Source organism: Theropithecus gelada, chromosome 4 (assembly GCF_003255815.1).
Source record: "Theropithecus gelada isolate Dixy chromosome 4, Tgel_1.0, whole genome shotgun sequence".
NCBI classification, from domain to species: domain Eukaryota; kingdom Metazoa; phylum Chordata; class Mammalia; order Primates; family Cercopithecidae; genus Theropithecus; species Theropithecus gelada.
Window position 1 is genome coordinate 159,028,619 of NC_037671.1, and position 17,510 is coordinate 159,046,128.

General features: G+C 41.3%; 1 protein-coding gene across 2 annotated transcripts in view; it reads right to left on the reverse strand.

The window, feature by feature from the left end:
- SGK1 (serum/glucocorticoid regulated kinase 1) overlaps window positions 1-16,914 on the reverse strand; it is a 150,916-nt gene extending 134,002 nt beyond the window's left edge. Inside the window, exons 1-2 of one of the 2 annotated variants that reach the window (XM_025384147.1) lie at window positions 16,477-16,914; window positions 16,054-16,204 (exon numbers count right to left, since the gene is read on the reverse strand). In XM_025384147.1, coding sequence (XP_025239932.1) covers window positions 16,054-16,122 — 69 coding nt within the window. In that variant the 5' untranslated portion in view covers window positions 16,123-16,204; window positions 16,477-16,914. Of the gene's footprint in view, window positions 1-16,053 lie in introns of both variants that reach the window. The other variant, XM_025384146.1, reaches the window with a different exon arrangement.
- Window positions 16,915-17,510: the final 596 nt, after the last annotated feature.

Below are 17,510 nucleotides of genomic sequence, written 5' to 3' on the forward strand. Positions count from 1 at the left end.
TCCCCACATTATTGGTAGGACAGAGCAGGAAGGTCTGAAAGGAAACTAAGAAATCATCCACAAGTAGGAGGACAGGCTGGAGTGCTGGGCCACAGAAGCCACAACTGAGTATTCCAAGGAGGAGTGGTCCACAGGGAGGACCACCTTCTCTTTTCTCTTCTCTTCTCTTCTCTTCTCTTCTCTTCTCTTCTCTTCTCTTCTCCTCCCTTCGTTTTCTCTTCTTTTCTTTTCTTTTCTTTTTGTGACAGGATCTTACTCTGTTATCCAGGCTGGAGTGTACTGGTGTGATCATGGCTCACTGCAACCTCAACCTTCTGGGCTCAAGTGATCTTCCCATCTCAGCCACCCAAGTAGCTGGGAATACAGGCATGTGCCACCAGCCTGGCTATTTTTTTTTTTTTTTTTTAAATTTTCTGGAGACCTGAGGGTCTTGCTATATTGCCCAGGCTGGTCTTAAACTCCTGGGCTCAAGCAGTCCTCCCATCTTTACCTCCCAAAGCATTGGGATTATTGGCATGAGCCACCACCGCTCTGGTAAACTGAAAGGAAAAGTTAAGATATGGATGGATAAGTGTCAACAAGGAAAAAGAAATACAAAACTAAAGAGCTTGATATTAAAACAGAGGGATGGAATGCCCTCCAAGTTTTCGAGGCTTTCGTGATAAATATTTTAGTGAATGGGGAATAACAAAGAGAGTCTAAAGATCATTCAGAGTGTTGATGAATTACACGGATTATGATTTTGAATTTCAAATGGATTTTAAGTCTTGATGTAAGGCAGATTAGAAAACAAAATTTCACATTAAATTTATTAAATTAGGTCAAAACTCATCAATAACTAATTATACACTGGACATAAGTATTTCGATATCTTTTTGTCCCTCAGTGCCTTGTGCGTATGTAACTAAAAAAGCAGAGTAATTTGGTGTCATTTGATTTAATGAGATCCTGTGCAAATGAAATACCTTTTTAACACTGAAGCTAGACCATTGCAGTGCTCCAGGGACAACTATGTATAGAAGATAAATTAATTATCTTCACTACTTCCTAAGCCTATAGAAACAACTAAATAACTAAATGAGAGAATCAACCTGTTGATCATGTGCAGGTCTTTTGAGAAATGACCTTTAGTCAATAAAATCCCGGAGCACAGAGGTTTCATAGCAGCTTGTCTTCAGGCAGACATATCAGTAAAATCACAATTTATACCATAACAAAAAGTTCAGAAAAGTAAGTTATAGAGGTAGGTCATAATTTTGAGGTCTGTCTTGATAATATCTAACATATTTTGAGTGCTTAGTGTGTACCAGGCATTGGGGCTAAATACTTTACATGCGTTATGTCATTTAATCCTCATAACAGTTCTTTGAGGTATTATTGTTATTATTATTATTTTATTATTATTTTGAGACAGTCTCACTCTGTCGCCCAGGCTGGAATGCAGTGGGGCGATCTTGGCTCACTGCAACCTCCATCTCCCAGGTTCAAGTGATTCTCCTGGCTCAGGCTTCCCACCAGCTGAGACTACAGGTGTGCGCCATCATGCCTGGCTAATTTTTGTGTTTTTAGTAGAGAAAGGGTTTCACCATGTTGACCAGGCTAATCTAAAACTCCTAACCTCAAGTGATCTGCCCACTTCAGCCTCCCAAAGTGCTAGGATTACAGGAATGAGCCACCGTGCCCGGCCTGAGGTGTTATTATTAAACCCATTTTACAGATAAACCTTAGATACTTAACGCTTAGAATATTAAATGCCTTGTCCAATGTTACCATGCTCAGAAATAATCCAGTTAAGAGGCCAACAGTATTTGTCTGATCTCCTATTAGGAGTCCTTAATACTCTTCTCCTGTAAATGTTTAGATTTTAAAAAAAAGGTCATAGATAAATTCAGTGCAGTTGGATACAATTTGAAAAATTATTTTATATTTTAGTGAAATAGAAAGTTTTAATCAGGTGTGGTGCTGGGTGCCTGTTGTCCTAGCTACTCAAGAGGCTGAGGTGGGACCATGGCTTGAACCCAGGAGGTCGAGGCTGCAGTGAGCTATGATCCAGCCACTGGACTCCAGCCTGAGCGACACAGCAAGATTCTGTCTCTAAGGAAAAAAAGAAAAGAAAAGAAAAAAACTTTGACATAGTTTCTCTTTGCCACTCTTCATATTGAAAGGTGAAGTTTATTTTCCCTCCCCTTGAATCTGGGCTGGCCCTGTGACTTTTTTTTTTTTTTTTTTTTGATGAATAAAATGCAGCAGAAGTGACACTATATGACATCCAGGACTTGGCCTTATGAGATCTTCAGCTTCCACATGCTGTCTTGAAGCACTCCCTGTTAGAAGCCAGCAGTCATCTAAGTCTATCTGAAGACGATGATACTGTGAGGATGCCCAAGCTATGTGGAGTGAGAGGCCAACAGAGATGCACTAAGACACCAGACATGAAACTTTCTTGGACTTTCTGGCTCAGTTCAACCACCAGCTGAATGCAGCCAAGGAAAGACTCAGCCGACGTCACAGGGAGCAGAACCCTCCAAATGAGTGAAACCGAATTCTCAGTCCACAGAATCCTGAGCAAATAAATGACAGCGGCTTTTGCTTACCAAATTCTAGGTAGTTTGCTTTGCAACAATACTAACATACATTTAGTTGAGTTGGACACAATTTGAAAGAAATATGGGCTGGGTGTGGTGGCTCATGCCTGTAATCCCAGCACTTTGGGAGGCTGAGGCGGGCGGATCTCTTGAGGTCAGGAGTTTGAGACCAGCCAGGCCAACATGGTGAAACCCTGTTTCTACTAAAGATACAAAAGTTAGCCGGGTGCGGTGGCAGAGTGAGGCAGGAGAATCGCTTGAACCTGGGAGGCCAAGGTTGCAGTGAGTGGAGATTGCACCACAGCATTCCAGCCTGGGCAATAGGGAGGATCACTTGAGTCTTGAAGTTCAAGGTTAAAGTGAGCTATCATCGCACCATTACTCTCCAGCCTGGGGGACAGAGAAAGATCCTGTCTCAGAGAGAAAGAGAGAACAAGAGAGAGAAAGAAAAAGAAAAGGAAAAAACGAAAAGAAAAAAAACAAGGCAATTTACAATGAAAAACGCCTGAGAGGAGAGTGAAAATAAAAACACAAGATTAAAACCAAATTCAGTGACTAAGAAGTTCTTTCTTTCTTTCTTTCTTTTTTTTTTTTTTTTTGGAGACAGAGTCTTACTCTGTCGCCCAGGCTGGAGTGCAGTGGCGCAATCTCCGCTCACTGCCACCTCCATCTCCCAGGTTCAAGCAATTCTCCCGCCTCAGCCTTCCGAGTAGCTGGGATTAGAGGCATGCGTCACCAAGCCCGGCTAATTTTTTGTATTTTTAGTAGAGACAGGGTTCCACCATGTTGGCCAGGCTGGTCTTGAACTCCTGATCTTGTGATTCGCCTGCCTCAGCCTCCCAAAGTGCTGGGATTATAGGCGTGAGCCACCGCGCAGCCTAAGAAGTTACTTCTAAAGATTTGTCCAATTTGTCCACTGAAATTTATATTTAAATTTACTTTTGAGTTTCCTGGCAACTGAGGCAAACCAAAGAGATTATATCATGCTAAATGTGATTTCCTTCAGAAAAGAAAAATCTTTAACCTACTACTAAATTATAAGAGCACTTTACCACATGGCTCCCTTCACAGGGAACAGTGAATGATAGAGGAGACAATGACTTCAAAAGAGATTTTATTTAACCGAGTGCGGTTGCTCATGCCTGTAATCCCAAAACACTTTGTGAGGCCAAGACAGGTGGCTCACCTGAGGTCAGGAGTTTGAGACCAACCTGGTCAACATGTTGAAACTCCTGTCTCCACTAAAAATACAAAAATTAGCCAGGCATGGTGGCGGGTGCTTGTAGGCCCACCTACTCGGGAGGCTGCGGCACAAGAATCACTTGAACGCCGGAAGCGGAGGTTGCAGTGAACCAAAATCGCGCCACTGCACTCCAGCCAGCCTGGGCAACAGAGTGAGATTTCATCTCAAAAAAAAAAAAAAAAAAAAAAAGGAAAAGAAACCCAGACTCTACTAAAAATACAAAAATTAGCCCAGCATGGTGGTGCTTGTCTATAGTCCCAGCTACTTGGGTGGCTGAGGCAAGAGAATCACCTGAACTCGGGAAGCAGAGGTTGTAGTGAGCCATGATTGTACCACTGCACTCCAGCCTGGGTGACAGAGAGAGATCCTGTGTCAAAAAAAAAAAAAAAAAAAAAAGTTACTTATAATACAGATGTGTCTAGATGATGGAATTTTAAAAAATTTATTCAATGTATTTTACTGTTTTTTCAGAGATGGGTTTTGTTCTGTTGCCCAGGCTAGAGTGCAGTGGTGTGACCATGGCTCACTGTAGCCTCCACCTCCTAGACTCAAGTGATCCTCCCACTTCAGCCTCCCAAAGTGCTGGAATTACAGGGATAAGCCATCATGTCTGGCACACAATGGAACTTTAACATAAACCAAACAGAATAAAACGCAAAGAACTTTTGATTTCTATATGGGTTTTCAGATTAACTCTCTTCTTTCTCCTCCATAGACCTTAGGCATTTCACAATCTTTTGGCTTTCTGTTTCAACATATACTTATTGATAACCCCCCAGGGGCCAGGTCCTGAGGGTTTAATTGTATGTAGAAGAGAAGGAAGGTCCCTACCCTCATAGAGACCATAGTCCAGGAGGACATTAATTAGTGCTGAAGGCATTCATTAAAAAACTTTACCAATACGCAATTGCAAACTGATGGGTGCCATAAAAAATAGCACAAGGCCGGGTGTGGTGGCTCATGCCTGTAATCTCAGCACTTTGGGAGGCCGAGGTGGGTGGATCACCTGAGGTCAAGAGTTCGAGACCTGCCTGGCCAACATGGTGAAACCCTGTCTCTACTAAAAACACAAAAATTAGTCGGGCATGGTGGTGTGTGCCTATAATCCCATCTACTCAGGAGGCTGAGGCAGGAGAATCGCTTGAACTCAGGAGGCGGAGGTTGCAGTGAGCCAAGATCGTGACACTGCACTCCAGCCTGGGCAACAGAGTGAGACTCCGTCTCAAAAAAAAAAAAAAAAACTCACACAGGGAGCTATCATGAGTATGTCATGGAGGGACACAATCCAGGTTTCTGGGGAAGGGAGTGGGGGAGTGAAGGAAACTTGTTATTTCTTTATTCCTTTTGAGACAGGGTCTCACTCTGTCTCCCAGGCTGGAGTACAGTGGTGCCATCATGGCTCACTGCAACCTCCACCTTCTGGGTTCAAGTGATCCTGGCACCTCAGCCTCCTGAGTAGCTGGGACTACAGGCACTCACCACCACACCTGGCTAATTTTTAAATTTTTTGTAGAGATGGGGTTTTGCCATGTTCCCCAGCTGGTCTCAAACTTTTGGACTCAATCAATGCGCTCACCTCGGCCTCCCAAAGTGCTGGGATTACAGACGTTAGCCACTGAGCTCGACCTGGAAGCTTGTGATTTCTTAGTTTCTTTTTCCCACCTTAAAACCTGACACATCAAAGTGCTCAATTCATGTTGGCTGTTGATGATGAGAATACAAAAAAATAAAAGGGGGGGAATTTCAACACTAATTTTGAAATAAATTCTGAATCTGTTATTTCAAAGGATGTTAACTTTAGAAATGAAGACACATTAGAAATTTATGTTTCTCTGATTTTTATAAAATAATGAAATGTATAATGCAAGACGTAACTGCCAAGGTACTAGATGAAAAAAAATTATACATTCTGAAATTGCATCTGATAGAGATAAGTTCTGAAGGGTTAATCTCAATTGCTTGATTTAATGTGTTTGCTTTGAACCAGATGAATAATAATTAGCAATGGCTTCACCAACTTATTAGCGACAACGTAGAGAAGGTGTGGGCCCTTTTACGTAAAAGCTGACTAATAGACAAATAAATTAGATATGACTGTTTTGCCAAAGCTGATAACTAAGGCCCTTTATGCAATGAGTGCCAAGTCCTGGTTGTTTCTACGTAACATTTAATCTTTGAAGGCAAGTGGTTGAAGGAGAAAGCAATTATATTGATGTTCATTGGAGAAATTCATTTACAGATTGTTACTACAATTGTCCCTCAGTCTCTGCGGGGGATTGATTCCAGGACCCCTGCAGATCCCAAAATCCACAGATGCTCAAGCCCCTGATATAAAATGGCATGGCATTTGCATATTGCCAGTGCATACCCTCCCTAACATTTAAAATGATCTCTAGATTGCTTATAATAGCAAATACAATATAAACGCTATGTAAATAGTTGTTATGCTGTATTGCTTAGGGAATAACGACAAGAAAAAAGGTTTGTATGTGTTCAGTACAGACGAAACCATCTTTTTTTTTCCCCCACATATTTGACCTGCAGTTGGTTGAATCCACAGATGTGGAACTCATGGATACCTGGAAGCAGTTAAAATCACTCCAATATTTTCTTTAAATTCTTACTTCTTCTCTTCATCAATGCTCTCTCTATTCAACCAAGTAATGATATCACAATTACACGTGGTACCTCTTCCCCAAGCCCTTTGATTACATTGTTTTTATTGATTCATCAAGCATATATTATTGAGTTTCTACCATGCACCAGGCACACAGATAGAGCTGTGAACAAGACAGACAAGGTCTGCACCCAGCACGTGTATATTCTAGGTTTCAAAGAAGCTATATGAGGCTGTGAACAGGATTCTTTTTAAATGTCTTTATTTTTATACTACCCCTCCACAGCCTTACCCCAATCTTTTAAACCACACTGGAAGCCATGTACTCATCGTTTTTTTTTTCCTGTAATTTTTTTTAACAGTACAACCTAAATAAATACTGGCCCAGAAAGATTCAGAGTTCAAAGAAAATTCAGCTGCTTTCAGAAAGATCATTCTATGGGAAAGATCATATTTCTGAGCAATAAACATTATAAACATATATTCTGTTTTATTTTTAATTCTCAAACTATTAACTTTCATTTTTTCCCCTCCCTGGCATATTTTAATTTTGGTACTCAAGTCTAAATGTGTTTTAACAATTTGGGGGACTTTTTTTTTTTTTCACCTTGCTATTTCTAGAGACTAGAAGCTACCAAGGCCTTTCAAACTGGCTGATGTTACTATAACAAACTCGGAGACAGCAAGATGTTCCTTAAACCACTGGGTTAGAACGAGAATCCTTTGTTTTCTGTGGGCACAAGGTCTAGGAATGTTTCTTTTCTTTTCCTTTTTTTTTTTTGTTTTGAGACTGAGCCTTTCTCTGTTACCCAGGCTGGAGTGAAGTGGTGCCCTCTTGGCTCACTGCAACCTCCGCCCCCCCGGGTTCAAGTGATTTCTTCTGCCTCAGCCTCCTGAGTAGCTGGGATTACAGGTGCATGCCACCACACCCTGCTAATTTTTGTATTTTTAGTAGAGATGAGATTTCGCCATGTTGGCAAGGCTGGTCTCAAACTCTCGACCTCAGGTGATTCACTCACCTCAGCCTTCCAAAGTACTAGGATTACAGGCGTTTGCCACCATGCCCGGCAACCCTAGGAATATTGTACTTCATGCTTTTCTCTTTCGCCTTGCTCTAGCTTACCCTCCAGAGACAACAGAGAGAGAGAGAGAGAGAGAGAGAGAGAGAGAGAGAGAGAGAAAGTGGAAGAACCACATGACCAGTCATTTCCCAAAGCAAATGGCATTTTGGGTGAATGCCCTGACCTAGGAGGGAAAAAGAGGCCAAGGTTACCCTAATGTTACAGAAGTAGCTAAGTGAATTCTTCTCAGAAAAATGTCACAGCAGGCTCTAGAAAGCAATTAGAGTAATATTTTGGCACCTCGAACTACCAAATAGAAGATTCCTCTACTGCTCCAGTTACATCTTTGATTTTCATTTCCCTTTGTTGTAAATACTTACAATGTCATTTCAGAATGCTGCAAAAAAATAGACGTGAGAGTAAATAAACTATAATAATAATCCTTTCTCCACATGCCATGGCAGCTGCAGGAGGATGCCAACGCAGCACCGAACTTGCCTTACTGCCTGCTTTTCCTGTCCTCCTCCTCCTCCACCTCCTTCTCCACTTTCCACACATGATCTTTTATAAATTTGCCAGCATCACTGTGCAGTTTGCCAGAGAAACCTGGCCACTTGCTGGGTAAGCCTGCTCTTAGACCAAGGACCAGGGTAGGTCACTGCTGCTGTCCTCATTTGTGAGCCAGGAGGAGGCACTGAGGGTGAGGTCCAGAACCACCTGCTTTCCCATTAGAGAGGATGTGGATCTCTACAGAGACACTGCATATCCCTTCAGTTAAAGCTCTTTGAAGACTCTGTTTACCCTATGAGCTGAACTTTCTTGAGCCTCATAGAATGGGTAAAAATCTTCATCCCCAGCTTGGTGAGGAGCCAATGATTTCACGCTCAAACAAGCTGACAAGCCAGGAACCCTAGCTTTCCTTAGCAGGCAGGAAAAGCATCCCACTCGTAAGTCAGGAGTCTTCTCTGCCAATGTTAGGAAAGTTGATATTTACCTTTTTTTTTTTTTTTTGGACTTATTTCTAAAAAAAATTAACTAGTATGTAAAAAAAAAAAATCACACTTTAAAAATATGCTTCTACAATATTTGCTCTAAGGAACTATCTTTAGCTTGACCTAAATTACTAATTAAACTTTTCTATTGATCCAATTCCCATTACCGTTCCTGCCTTTATGCTTTTATATTTGGAAATCTCCAACATGCATTTTGATGGCTCCACCCGCCACGTTCCTCACTCCCGCCCCCTCATTTTGGTTTTGCTTTACCTTGTTAAGCACTTACAGATCATAAAATATGGGTGAGCTCAGAATATCTCTTACTCCAGTGTTGCATATGGCACCAGTATTTCAGCACCAGCCCTTTAAAATATGGTGCAGAATTTCAAGGAACTCAGCTACACTTTCCATTCAAAATCCCTCCCAAGCACTGTAGCTAAGAGCCTATCTCAGGATTTTCTTGAGAGCTGCTGGGGAGGCAAAATATCTATTTAACGAAAATGGCTCATCATCCACGTTCTGCAGTACCGAGACTAATTCCCCAGCACTGCCAAACCCAGTCTACTAAACTCCCTCATCCAAACTCTCTAAGACTTAGTGGTCAAAGTGCCAAAGGCATCAGTCTTACTCACACTCCGTGACTCCTAAGACTTCATTGAAAGTGAGGATAAATAATAATTGGAAGACATTTTTAGGATTCCAGTTGGGAGGATACATAATGCAGATACTATATAGTATTATTTATTTATTTATTTATTCATTATTTCTTTTTTTTGAGATGGTGTCCTACTGTGTCATCCAGCCTGAAGTGCAATGGCGTGATCTTGGCTCACTGCAACCTCTGCCTCCAGGGTTCAAGCGACTCTCCTGCTTAGGCCTCCTGAGAAGCTGGGATTACAGGTGCCCGCCACCACTCCCAGTTAATTTTTGTATTTTTAGTAGAGACAGGATTTCACCAAGTTGGCCAGGCCGGTCTCAAACTCCTGACCTCAGGCGATCTGCCTGCCTCGGCCTCCCAAAGTGCTGGGATTAAAGGCGTGAGCCACTGCGCCCGGCCTACTATATAGTATTGAAGTTAGTAATTCATATTAATGCAAAATAAAAGGAGATTAGTGAATCACTGCTACATCTGTCTTGTTTGGCCTGACAAGAAAAGTATCATAGAAGAGAAGGTGTGGTATGGGCATTGGGTCAGCAAACAAGCTGAGGTCAAGCTTCCCTAAGTACCTGCCAGCTGTGAAGGGGTAGTGACAGCTTGTCTTTGAGCCAGATTTAGGTTACATTTCAGTCTTAATTTATATCTAATCCATATCTAAACATAGAGAGAAATAAAATGCATTAGATTTCTAAGCCACTGAAGCCTGTTTAAAGGAAGAAGGAGGAAGAAGGAGAAGAGGGCAGTGACTTAGGGGCAAGTCAATAGAAGGATTCATTCTTTTATTTTATGCATTCTTTTATTCAACAAATATGTTTTGACAAGTGGGGGATATAGTGAACAAGGTAACCCGTTTTCCGTCCTTAAAGACCTTCCAGCTGGGTGCGGTGGCTCATATTTGTAATCCCAGCACTTTGGGAGGACAAGGCGGGTGGATCACCTGTGGTCAGGAGTTTGAGACCAGCCTGGCCAATATGGTGAAACCCTGTCTCCACCAAAAAAAAAAAAAAAAAAAAACATTAGCTGGGCATGGTGGTGCACACCTGTAATCCCTGCTATTCGGGAGGCTGAGGCAGGAGAATTGCTTGAACCTAGGAGCCAGAGGTTGCAGTGAACTGAGATAGTGCCACTGCACTCCAGCCTGGCGACAGAGTGAGTCTCTGTCTGAAACAAAAACAAAAACAAAAACAAAAACAAAACAAACAAACCACCTTCCTCCCCTGTGGCAGCTACAGAGGAATAAGCAGTACTAATGTGACAGTGCAGTGTCACTGGGGCCGTGTGCTGTGTTGTGGGTGCAGGCTCAGGAGGGACTCCAGCAGCTTAGATTTTAGCTATTCTGAAGAAAGCACAGTAGGAACCACTGGCGTCTCTGCCATGTTCTGGGAAGTATGATCAAATACATCTTGAAAAAATCTAAAGCAGACTTCAGATTCGTTAGAAAGCATTCCTACCGCTCTCAGCAGTGGCTTGGAAAATCTACCTCTGCATAGCTAAGGCCATAACAACAACAACAACAACAACTAAATACCTCTTTGGGTTGTCCTCACAAGTAGTTTCCAATTCGGGAGAGCCAGTTCTGCAGCAGTATTGGCATCATCGCAGTGCACTCCAGTGACGCAAATGTAAAGACTGGTGATGGTAAACGAACTACCTGAATTTGAATTCTGGCTATACCTCTTCCTAGCTCTATGATCTTTAACAAATTAGTTAACCTCTGACCCTCAGTTTCCCTGGCTATAAAATGGGCATAATGAAGGATTTTGAGAGTTACCTGAGTAAGGTGCTTTGAACAGTGCTGCTCAATAATGTTATCCCTCTGAGAAGACTAGCGAAAGTTTCCCATAAGAAAAGGGCCTTTGTTATTCCAGTTTGGACACTTTAAGCAGGCATAAGAGAACAGTAAAAGGAAATCAAATGTAAAGCGATGCTGTCTATGAAACAGTTGTGAAGAATAAGCACTTCAGAGGAGCTTCATTTAATTTCTCAGCTCTGCTAGAGTAAACATTGTAACTAGGCTAAAAACCTTTCCTTTGTTCCCGTAGTTATTAGAGAAAGGAAGAAGCCAGAGAAATCATATCACTTCACTTCTCTGAACTTCACCCTGGATTATTTAATGTTGACAGGCATTCAGGATGTATAGAGATTAAGGACACAGACTCTAGAGCCTGGTGCTGGGATCTAAACCCTGATCCTGTCACTAACTAGCTATGTGACTTGGGGCAAGCTCCTCAACTTCTGTGTACCTCAATTTCTTCATCTATGAAATCACAATAATAAAAGTACCTATCTCAGGTATTTTTATACGCGATTTTTTTTTTCTTTGAGATGGAATCTCACTCTGTTGTCCTGGCTGGAGTGCCGTGGCGAGATCTCAGCTCACTGCAACTTCTGCTTCCCAGGTTCAAGAGATTCTCCTGCCTCAGCCTCCTGAGTAGCTGGGATTATAGGCAACTGCCATCACATGCAGCTAGTTTTTGTATTTTTAGTAGAGACAGGGTTTCACCATGTTGGCCAGGTTGGTCTCAAACTCCTAACTTTAAGTGATCTGCCTGCCTAAGCCTCCCAAAGTTCTGGCATTACAGGCGTGAGCCAATGCGCCCGGCCTGTGTATGATGATTTAAATGTGTAATGTACTTAAAACTCTTAGAACCATGTCCAGCAATATTAATGCCATTTAAGTGATAGTTATTAGAAAAGCTACTGTTATTAAGGAACAACGCAAGGAATTGTTCAAATGCATATAATCGTAAAATATGGAGTCAAGGCTGGGTACGGTGGGTGGCTCACGCCTGAAATCCCAACACTTTGGGAATTCGAGACCAGCCAGGGCAAGATAGTGAGACCTTGTCTCTGCAACCAACCAACCAACCAAACAAACAAAAATACAACAACAAAAATACAGAGTCAAAATGGAAGGATCTTGTCAAAGTTGGTAGTCACTAGGTGGTTAGTTCCATGAAGATAAAAAGTGGTCATTTTGTTCCTACTCTATTTGTTGAAAAATGAATGAATGAGGCATGAAAGACTTGACTAGTTTGATGTTCATGACTTAATGAAGAGGAAAGCACACGAGATCTGGAAGTGGAAACCCAAAACATGAGTCCTGGCTTAACCTCATTCTAATTTGACAGGTGATTTACCACAGGTACTCAGTTTCCTCATCTTTGAAAGAGGGAAGTCAGAGGGAGAATTTCTGAGGTTCATTCCACATCAAAAATTCTGCAGTGTTAGATAGACTTTCGAATTTTACAAAAGGTAATGTAGTCATGGCTATGGAAGTCTTTCTCACATACCTTGTGTATTTCCAAAAAGGATTATCGAGTTGGAGACAATGTCATTTGTTTGTGTTTTCTAAATCATTATGTAAGAATCTGAGCCACGAACAGAACAAATCTTTAAATCCATGAAAATGGATTACTTTTAGCTGGATTGATAACTTTTAAAGCTCTTGGACTGGGAGAATAAAACTGATAAGGACATTTTTCCATTCATCTTAAATGAATTTTTGGAGACTCTTAAGAGTAAAATATAATGTATACACATCTAATGCTAATTTATCATAAACATGTAATGAAAGTAGAACTCTTATCTAGTTTAGTTTAGAAATTCTCTGCTAAATGAAATTAAGCTCATTTAGTTGAGCTTTTAAAATATGAGGGTGAAAAGCATAAATCCAAAGGATTTTGTAGAACTAGCATCCGGACCGTCTTTCTTCAGATTATGTTCCTAGAATCTGGGTTCCCCAGGGCTACCTCTCATTACTGTCAGTATTAAGGACTAGAAAGGAGCTGGAAGAGGCTTGGCCGCCTTGATAGGTTTTTGGTAGTGGCATAAAGATTTCACTTGGTTGGGGAAGTGGGGAGGGGCATAGAAGAGTCTGTTGTGGAAACAAAAGAAAAGAAAGGGAGAGTGGTCTGAAATCAAAAAGTCTGGATTACGAATACAAGCTTTGAGTCAAACAAGGTTTAAATTTTAGTTCTGCTACTTTTTAGTTATGTGACCTTGGGCTAGTGGTTTAATCTCTCTAAGTCACACTTTGCACATTTAATGTTTCTTACTTTACAGTGTTACCGTGAAGATTAAATGAGCTAATCCATGTAAAGCACTCCTACCTAGAACATAGTCAGCTCTAATAGTGACTGCCAGACCAAGGCAGATAACCTATATTCTCTTTTAGCTTCTTATGCTCCCTCTGGAATGTCTCAGAAGCATAGGAAGCACTGTTTAAGCCTCCTGCAATCAAAATTCATTCTTTTTAATGAGCCCTAATAGACCCTATGGATTTTTTTTTTTTCCAAAATCTATTCATAGTTTAATGTGGGCTGTGGACAAAGGTTCACTTTGTAAGACTGTCTAGCTAGGTTAAAAATAAAATATGCAGAAATGTGTGGAACTTCAACAATAGAATATAAGAAAATGAATTATTCTTAACTGAAAACAAAGGCATTATAGTATATGAATGTGTATGTGAAGTAAAAGTCTGGAAAGTATAAACATCAGTATGGTAATAGTTACTACATCTGGGGAAGGGAGAAAGATTGGAGAGGAGGTGGGACATACCTTATTATTGTTTTAATGTTTTATAGATTTATTTACATATTGTTTAGTTAAAAACAAACAAACAAAAAAAGCAAACCAAAAGCAAAGTCATGGTACAAACTGAAATAAACATTTAGAATGCAGAATTTGTGGAATAAACCAAAGTAGGCAAGAATCAAAGAATTTATCCCTGGGGCATTCAATGACTTGATACAAGGTCACCTTCTACTTAGTTAACTGTCCTTGAGGAGTAAAGAGAGTGCAGGGGCAGGAGAGATGTCTGATACCGTCTCCAGCAACTGATAGACCCAGGTTAGAAGGTAGATGAAGCTGCCTGCCAGTTATCTTGGTAGAAACTTCTTTCTGCATGTACTCAGATAAGACATCAGTACTCTGAGTGGGTCTTTGCAAAATTCAAGGTCTGCAGAGTCACCAACTGAAGTCTATTGGTAAATTTACTTTTAAGCAAAACAAAACCAAATGGTAAATTAGTATTTCTATTAGTACATTTTGATAACAAAGAAAATAAAAGACAATTTAAAATGTATGTAACTTAAGTCCACATTGCTTAAGAACATCTGACTGAGGAGTTTTAGAATATCCCTAATACCATGAAATAAATGCCGTAATTAAAAGGCAGTAGAATTTAAGTACTGGATAATGGGCTATGGCATTTTTAAAATTAGCAAAACATTTGTTTATTATTGCAAATTAGGGCTGGGGCTGGTGGCGGACATCTGTAATCCCAACAATTTGGGAGGCTGAGGCAAGAGGATCACTTAAGCCCAAGAGGTCAAGACCACCCTGGGCAATATAGCAAGACCCCATCTCTAAAAAGAAAGAAAGAAAGAAAGAAAATTAATTTTCATAAAGGGCCCTTCCCTTGGAAAGAAATATTTTGGCTACAGGGAAACACGAAGAAGCCTTGTGGAGCTCTGTGAAGTTGCACTGACTTGCTTTCATTCAGCTTGCCGCTCCACTAGTGAGAGATTTCACATGGTACTCCCGCTCCAAGAGCAAGGGCCAGGACAGGTTGGTTTCATTTTGGTTTTAATGCATGTGCTTTGGCCCACAGACTTCGAGAAAGATTTTGCTTTACTGATGAGAACTCAGTCAAAGGTGCTTGGGAACCTTCACTGGCCCTCTAGCTGGGCCTGACACATTGCCTGCATTTCTAGCCTTGCCTTCCCAGCTTGCCCATTTGGTGCAGCGAGGTAGTCCAGCCCACCCTGAAATTCACTGTGTTAGGCGGATGAGTTAACTGAAGAACTGTGTTTCAGGAATGGCACAGAAAGGACCTGAATGAAGGGAAGGACAAATGAATGGAGAGAACCATTTTGGAGGAATTGCCCTAGGGTATTATATAGGATGGGGCAACTGGGGGCTGGAGGATGTTCCTTTTCTTACGTTGCTTAGGAAACACTGTCCTTAAGAGTGTCAGTCATCATTCCTTTAACAATCATTCATTTCTTACCTCCCACTTGTGTATAAATTTGCAGATTTACACAGACCACCAGTGTGGCCATCCCAGTGAACTGAGTTTATTGTGAAACATACATGCAAAAAATCATTTTTTTCTCACCTACAACCAATGCAACATTTTTTTCATACTTTGAGTTGAAGAATAAGGAGTTTAAGAAATAAATGCATACAGCAACATAACCCTGAATTATCGCTCAAATACAGACCTCCCACTGCTCTCTCCTTAAAAAAATAAAAAATTTAAAAAAAGGCAGTTATTCCAAGCAAAAGCAAAAATTGAGGCAACTTAAAATAGACAATTTTAAATGCTGGATTCCATCATTTCATAAAAGGTCATTCTAGTCCTTTGCTATTTATACCATAGATAGAGACATAGCAAATTATTGGCTGAATGGATTTGGGAAAGCAGAAGCTGCTGCTTCTGACGAATGAAGATGATAATGCATCACTTGAGACTCAGTGGATGAAAGGTGTGGAAAAGTTGAACCCTTCAAAGATAAGACAGAGGAAGCTGCTAAATTAGCCCCTGACTAAATTACTAGCCATAACTGTACTCAGGCCAATTCTCTTTGCAACTGCCTTGTAATCTTTGTTGTGGCTTGAGAGAGAAAAATCCCCATTCCCAGCTCAAACCCTTTTTAAGGCATCTCAGCCCAACCCCCTCCTCCCAATAGCAACTCTTCATAGCCCCCTGCCCCTCCTCCAACAAATTCGAATCAAGGCAGGTATAGTTCTCAGCTTTACCACTGCTGTCAGAAGCACGGCTTACATTAAGGGTTTAGCAACAAAACCTTAGACTTACTTCAGGCAAACATTCAAAAGCATTTAAGGGAAGCACAGAAAACAAAAGAAATAAGCAAAACCTGTCCTTACCCGCTTCTTAAAAAATTGGAAGGCTGAGCATTTCTTGACTGGGAATCCATTCATGTCTTTGTTTACCATTTTCCACCGTGGGGAATTCACAGTTATAGATCCAGGGTGGCACCCGCCTGGTTAGTGCATATCTGTTTCCCCGGTTTACCTCCTGGAGACAGTTAATGAAGACTGAGCGGGATGGAGAATCTAGCAGGGCTCAGTTCTTCACTCGCTCATTCTGCAGCACCAGCTACTGCAGCAACCTCTCCCCACTTTCAGTTGCCACCGGCAGCGGCTTTCCTCCTTCCATCATTGCTCCGAAACATATGCATCACCGCTGCAGCACCCTGGGGGCCGGACGGTGGGATACGGCCAATCTCCGGGGAGATGCTGTGGCTCCTACCGAGCGGGAGAAAGATACCCCTCCCCGCCCCCAGCTACCTGGCTGCTCCTCGGCGGCCGGCGCGGGGAGCGAGTCGCTCTTCTCCAGGTGATGCGCTCCTGGAGGCTGCTTGAGAAAGGAGAGTTGTTTTTGATTGTGCAAGTTCCAGTGGGAGCTGTAGTTAAGCAGCTGAGAGAAGGAGTAAGAAAGAGCAGAAATCAGAGGGAGGGAGGGAGAGCCGTGCCAGAAAGGCAGAGGGAGAGAGAAAGCGAGGCTGGAAGAAGCAACGATTCATGAATATCTGAGCAGCGGATGGAGAGAAGGCACAGCCAGCTCAGGATGCGCTGAAGAGCAGTTGACTCCCCTTGGGAGGGCTACTTTAAATAGCTTCTTTTCTTTCTTCTTTTCTGTTAGGAACATTTAAATCCGAGTTTCATATACATTGCACACCGGTTTTATTTTATGCTCATTGACATTCTTTTGAATCCTGTTTCTGAATAAAACCTCTCAACGGAAATGTAATCACATTGAATCTCGACCTGTCCAAACGTGGAAGAAAATGAAATAAAGTACAAGCGTAGGTATGACAATGGAAGATCTCTGACTATGTAGAAGCTCTTCTAGCCTCCCCTTCCCTACTTGTCATTAGATAGTGGGCAATGGTGAAGGTAATTGCGTCTTTTTCACTAAAAAGCTTGTTAAAAAAAGAACACAATGAACATATACAAAGTATTTTATTACACACACACACACACACACACACACACACACACACGAGTTATTACCAAAAAGTATTACTGAATCCATTTAATGATGAGGAGGGTTTGATAAATAAAAGAGTAAATCATTCTTCCTATTAGGTGAAAAATTTCCCAAAAAATCCTAACTCCTGTTATCCTTTGCACATTGAGCTCCTTTTAAAAAAGCCATTTAATTGTATGTGGCTTATTTTTCCATTTTTACTCTTTAATATTGATATTTTATGTGAATGATTTTAAAAATTAGTTTATAGCTAAAGCAAGAAAACAAAGAAAATAAACTTGGCATCTGACCTGGCAGAAAACTACCAACATTGGTGTGTGGCTTTCTGCCA